Source organism: Montipora capricornis, chromosome 6 (assembly GCF_036669925.1).
Source record: "Montipora capricornis isolate CH-2021 chromosome 6, ASM3666992v2, whole genome shotgun sequence".
NCBI classification, from domain to species: Eukaryota; Metazoa; Cnidaria; class Anthozoa; order Scleractinia; family Acroporidae; genus Montipora; species Montipora capricornis.
The window spans coordinates 50,318,411-50,325,087 of NC_090888.1; the positions used below are offsets into that span (position 1 = coordinate 50,318,411).

Genomic DNA, 6,677 nt, shown 5'->3' on the forward strand with positions numbered 1-6,677 from the left:
GTACTCTTATCGACAACAATATTTGTGATCACAGTGGTCAAAATGTTGTCTGTAACTTTCTTGCAATATGATTGGTTTATTTCCCAAAATGAGCATTCTTATTGGCTAATACATTGCATGACAAATTGACGCGAGCAGTGTTGTCTAGACTCTTATTGACAATGGCAAATTAGCCAATCAGATTGCGAGATTACAAGCAAGTGTGGTAAAAGTTCTGATGGCATCGTCGCTGATTTTCTCCCTTTTTCGCTTTTCTCGCTATTTGTCAAAACAAAATTAAAGAAACACAAACCTCGCCCCATTTTTGCCTCTTCAATGGCCGAAAGAGCTTTTCGGGTATTCAGTTCATCTTCCTTTTGCTTTATAAGACATCTCGTACACACCTATAGTAAAAAGAAACAAATTTAGAGCTCATGAAAAAGGGGGTTGGAGGTATGTTTTGCGTGCTTCTTTGTTATTTTCCATGCAAATGATCTGCCAAAATAATATTTTCATTTAAACCACTTCTAGTATTAATAAGAAGAATCATAATAATAACAATAAAGAGGCTACAAACTTTAAGATAACCTTTCTTTTGGTGACCTTTGGATTCTTGCCTACCAGTATTTCTAGTTCAAAACTTTTCGTATGCGAGTATGAATTTGGCTCTAGAGACTAATTACGAACTTGGAAAACCAGTGGAACCAAATTAATGGAGGGGACATATTTTTTGACTGACTTAAAACTCAATGAGCCCAAGAACACCCCCAGTTGACAAGTAAATTTGTTGTTTCACTCCCAGGAGTCAATGGGTTCTCCAAAATTAATAATTAAAATCAAGTCAAACATTGAGTTGAGAGAAGGAGAATACTGGCACAGCCCAAGAAAAAGTAGTGAAACATCAAACTCCACCAGGACAGGGTCTGCATTAGAAGACCTTTCTTTCAGGAAACTAATGCAGGCAACTAGTGCGTAAGGATGTTGTAAATTGTAGTCCAGAGTATCAATTTGTCCAATGCAATACTCCCTTTCACATTCAGGCGACTTAACACTATCTCATTGCTATGAAAGTTTTAGGCTTGAATTGACTGGTCTAAAATTGAATAATTTACCTTAACAGCCTTGTTAACCACCACATGACAGGTAACACACACTGCTGAAGAACATGAGCGGCAGTGGGACCTTGAAAGTGATAATTATAAACACAAGAAAATGTACCTGTATTTCATGAATTTCTTTATTCCACAGATTAATGCACATGTACAGTGTAATCAAGAGAGATGCCACAGTAGCTACGTACCTCCCTTTAACTAGATTGGTTCCCCAATACTTGTGAAAATCTGTTCCACATTTGGAACAATTCTGTTAATAGCAAATAAATCACTTCTGTTTAGCAGATTTTTAAAGAAGTTGCAGCTGACAGTTTGGTACAGGTACCTTCATTACTTGTCCAACTTTTGAAGCATTACTTTATGAGCTTGCAGCATTATACTAAATTACGCAAAAACTTGCTCTCCCTAATCCCTGTCACACATAAAGTTATACAATCTGCAAAAACAGAGTGAATTACACTGTGTTATAAAAATGGAATTTGATTCAAGCCTGATTTTTGTTTACTAAGGCATATACCTGCCAACTGTACTTTTTAAGCATTTTCATTAAAGTACATCAAAGTTTTCCTTTTTTGACTTTTGAAGCCAGACGCACGAAAATGTCTTCTTAAAATTTAAACTCGCAAGGCAATTCCATATCATATCCCACTTCTCTGTTTATCTGCTTTGCCGTAAAAAGAACCGTTGCTGAGTTAGATGCACACTTCAGGAACTTCATCACCCAATCTCAAAAATATTCTAATGAACAAATGGCATATCATACAAAACCAGCCCTTACTAAGAGAAATCTTCAAAAACCCTCCCCTAATTTCATGTAGAAAAGGGAGGTCTTTGAAAGATGCACTTGTTAGATCATAGCTCTGAGGTCTTTGAATTTCCTATCTTGACCAATTAGAGTCCTGTTTGGCCTGTCTACACCTTGAAACACAATTACAAGTTGACTTAATTAAAAGCTTTAAAAGACTTGTTGTGGTGCTTTTGCACTTTTTTTTCAACCTCCGATAGGAAGTTCGACCGTATTAGTTTTTGAGACCAGTGTGAAATAATAATAAATTATTCCATAAAGATATGTGGATAAATTACTATTCATACACAGTACACTCTAAGTTATTCACTAAACAGATTCAGGACAAACCTTGCAATCACACGACCTGTAGGATTTGTTACAGCCACAACATTTACTTGTCTCACTTGAGTCAAAGCCTGCACAAACCAAACATGCAAGAAACATATAGATTTTCTGCTTATTGTCATTGTTCATCAATCATATCCCAAGATGGGTTTTGTTATAGTGGTTTCAAACATATCATTCCTAGATGGAGACTAGATAGCTAGATAGAGTGAAATATTTGTCAAGCCCTTCTTCAAGTACATTCCTTGTCCGCAAGCTCTCTTTATTTTCAATGTATTTGCTTCATTTTTGACAGCAACATAGCTTTCTTGTTTTAACCACCTCCTGGCTAAATCTTTTAACACTAATAAACAGGTTACATAGCCGGTGAAAGGCTCCAAGGAGCCAAAGATAGAGTAAAAGGTGTTGAGAAGTACCGTACCAGTAGTACATGTGGGTCGTTCCATTTATCCGCACCTTTCCTACGGATGACAGAAATCCGTACCCTGAATTTTTTGTTGGCACCCTTTGAAAAATGAAATCCGAAGGGTTGATATCTTGTCAGCAACTTTGAAAAAACTGTCCGAGGCGTCCAAATTTTGTAGACTTCTTTGAAGAAAAAATCCGAAGCCCCCACTGCAAAAACCCACCATCCTTACGAGGGGTACAGACAAAAATGGAACGACGTATGTACAGTGGGCATTACTAAACCACAAAACAGCGAAACACCCAAACACAGAAACGAAGCACCAAAACACCATGTGTGATCCCACCATTCATTGAATACAGGGTTCTCATTAAGTGCCGGCAGCCGGCTAAAAAACCGGCTACTTTAAATTTAGAGCCGTCTACTTTTCGGTCATAAACTTGCTATAAACAATGACAAAGCGATTCTCCCGCCGCCTACTTTTATATTTAAGCCGTCTACTCCAAAACTTATTGAGAACCCTGGAATACTAGCTGACAACAGTTGGATTTGAGATTAAATATCGTTTTAGGCTTAATTAGGCCTTAAACCTTATTGCTCCTAATTCATTGAGATTAAGGGTGCGTTCGATTGACCATATTCCGGAATAGGAATACATGGAATAGAAACTAGAAATCCTTGGTTTTTACAGAGATTCACATTACAATTGTCAAACACCTGCTAAAATGCTATTTTTAACATATCTTTATTATCCTTGTTGCTTCAAAACGCCAGACATACCGTTTTGAATCATCACTCCACGTATTCTTATTGCGGAATTCGGTCAATCGAACGCACCCTAAGATTAGGATTCAGATTAAGACTGAGATTAGGAGCAATAACACGATATTTTTAATCTCAAATTCAACCTTTGTAGGTTAGTAGTCAGTGTATGGTGGGGTCATACATGGTGTTTTGGTGCTTCGTTTCGGTGTTTCCCTGTTTCGTTGTTTGGTAATGTCCACGTACAGTACGTACTTTTCATGTTAGCAAACATATCATAAGGCAAGAGCCCTGATATGTGAAATTGATAGGAGTGATCCTCGCACGTCGCTGGAAAATTTAAGAAATTGTCTCTTGTTGTCACTTTTCAAGCTTTGCAAGCTTGTATGTCTATTTAATAGCCAGCTGCAGATTAAAAAGCATAACAACTCACGAGTTTCGCGTGTCGACAACATGTGATGAGAATTCAAATGCTCTACTCTTTACGATTAGCAAGGGAAAAAATACTACACCTTCACTCAAGCTGGAGCTGTGAGAGCTATCCATTTATATGGCGCGATATAAACATTTCCTGTCAAATGATGGCCTGACGTGAAGTACTTTTATTTACATCAAACTCAAACAAGTTGGATCGCTTGGTCACCAAGCCTGATTCTCGTGACCCTTACATGAGGCTTTGATGGCGCAGCTGCCCTCACCGTCATACGATACGATATATACGTAGTCTTACACGAGGTACTTACTGGTGTAATGGTGCAAGTGAATAGACAGTTTTCACCAACGAGAGGTTCTCTAATTAGTAAGTCGATTCTCTATCATTCTTTGGGGGTATAATTTCTTTCTTCTTCGAAAAACAGACTACAATATAAACCGATCAATGTAAATCCCGCGGGGTGGGGGAAATGGGACATTCCATTTTTTTATCCGCACCCCCCCTATGGAAGGCATGATTCCAACATGTCCCTTTTACTCTGAAGATTGATTCCGACCGCGCATCGGTGGCTCAGTTGGTTGAGCACCGGGAGGTCGTGAGTTCAACTCCAGCCGGACCAACACTCAGGGTACCGGTCTTTAAATAACTGAGGAGAAAGTGCTGCCTTTGTAATTACATCCGCAAATGGTTAGACTTTCAAGTCTTCTCGGATAAGGACGATAAGCCAGAGGTCCCGTCTCACAAGTAACTTCCATGTTCATTAGTTACCTGTGGGACGTTAAAGAACCCACACACTATTCGTGAAGAGTAGGGGATGAAGTTCCTGGTGTTGTGGCTGTCCTCTATGTGTATATGGGTGGGTATATAGCAGGTCTACATCAGCTGAATAGCTGCCAAAACTTCAACCTGCGTAAACAAATAAATAACAAACAAACAAACAAACAAACAAACAGGTCCGTTTTTGAATATAACAAAAGACTCTGATTCTGACCCCCTCTACTGGGCAGAAATTCCAGATTCCGACAGGGTCCTCCTTGACATTACAAAAAAAATGCCTTCCATAGGGGGGTGCGGATAAAAAATGGAATGTCCCAATACAACCTGTGGGCAGGTTGCGGGGATTTGACAATTCCTTAAATTTTACATATCAAAATTTGAAGGAGGGGGAGAGGAGAAAAGGAAACGCTTGCAGAAGTGTCAACGAATCTAAACAAACAATACTACATGTATAATACTTTCTAAAACAAAACAATTTAATGAAAGAACATTTGAAACTGGGTATGTTCTTACTACTTTTATATTAAGCTGCTCATTGTTGATTGTGCAGATACAAAAAAGTCAAGAAAATTCGAATCACTTTACATATAGTGTGCTGTTTATATCTACTTAAGAACACAACTTTAATTCAACAGGGCGTTTCTTAGTTAAATGTCCTGTTCCTGGGGTCACTTCACACGATCAAAGGGAATAGTCTGACAGGAATCAAATGCCTGCCTCTTGCCGGCACTCTCTTCACCCCCTTCCCTTGGGATTTGCATTGATAGGTGCATATTAAGTCACAGCTTATCCAACACAAGCAGAGATTGACTAAGACAGACCTCTCAACCCCAAAAGACCAAAAACCTGAAGATCAAGGTAAAAAAACCTGGAGATCTATCAGTGTCGTCAAAATAAAGATTTCGTTTCTGTCTATCATCATTTTCTGCCATTTTGGCGAATTGGATGAAACATATCCAGATGCCACAAACTGGTAACAATAACCTTATTTGACATTAATTTTGTCTTCTAAAATATGGTTGTGAAGTCTGTGTCTTGTCAACCAGTCGATCAAATATGACAAATCTACATCTACATCTACATGTCCCAGCACTCGGCAAAGTCCCTCTTTGACGTATGGCTGTTTCTGCTTAGGTGACCTCATACACCATAAGCCTTTTTAGAGACATCACTACCAAGCTGGCCACTTAATTCTGCTGGAGAGAACAGGACAGTCTCAACACCGGGGACTACATCCCCTATTCTTATCGAATAGCATGTGAGTTCTTTAATGTTCCTCAGGGAACTTATGAACATAGAAGCCCAAGGTATTTGTGAGACAGGTCATAATTATGGTTTACTGTCCTTATCTGAGAAGACTTGAAAGTCTAACCATTTGCAGATGAATTACAAAGGCAGCACTTTCTCCTCAGGTATTTGAAGATCCTGAGTGTTGATCCGGCCCGAGTCTGAACCCTCGACCTCTGACACCCCGATGCTCAACCAACTGAGCCACCAGTGCTTGGTATATACCTTAGAACTGTGGATCTCCACAGAATTGGCGACAGGAAATCAATTTTACAAGGCAGAACCCTGCGCAACCTGACTCAGTCAGTAAGCACTCAGGGAGTACAGACAATTAATGTCACAAAGTGTCCCCCAAACTTCAGTCCTCAAGCATAAAGATAAACAGCTAGATTACATTTACCCTTACCCCCTCCCCCTCCCCCCCCCAAAAAAAAGGGGGGGATGCTAACCCTCACACTTACCGGTACCAATGTTCAGAAAATGGGTAGCAAATGCGTACACTTTTAAAAAGGGACACTTCATCTTGGGTATCAAAATTGGCCGAGCATCTAATTACGTGCAGTTCTGGACATAATTGGTTTTCATAATGTCTGGCAATTAAGATGATTTTTTTTATCAAGGGCATTTTGTTCATGGATTAATGTTGCTCAGAGACCAATTTTATCAGGTCACTAACTAGTCCGCTGTTAGGGGGATGAATCTAGCATAGACTTTTTGTCATAGTCAAGTAGTTTTCTAGTAAAGGTCTTTTTAATTCTGAATTGTAGGGCAGGAAGCCGCTTTTCCAAC

At 39.2% G+C, this 6,677-nt stretch overlaps 1 protein-coding gene across 1 annotated transcript in view; it reads right to left on the bottom strand.

Annotated features, from left to right (window-relative positions):
* LOC138052368 (lateral signaling target protein 2-like) overlaps positions 1-4,028 on the bottom strand; it is a 29,889-nt gene extending 25,861 nt beyond the window's left edge. Inside the window, exons 1-5 of the mRNA XM_068898828.1 lie at positions 3,904-4,028; positions 2,227-2,294; positions 1,280-1,341; positions 1,092-1,161; positions 293-383 (exon numbers count right to left, since the gene is read on the bottom strand). Of these exons, the coding sequence (XP_068754929.1) occupies positions 293-383; positions 1,092-1,161; positions 1,280-1,341; positions 2,227-2,294; positions 3,904-3,937 (325 nt within the window). The 5' untranslated portion in view covers positions 3,938-4,028. The remainder of the gene's footprint in view (positions 1-292; positions 384-1,091; positions 1,162-1,279; positions 1,342-2,226; positions 2,295-3,903) is intronic.
* Between the last annotated feature and the right edge of the window lie 2,649 nt (positions 4,029-6,677).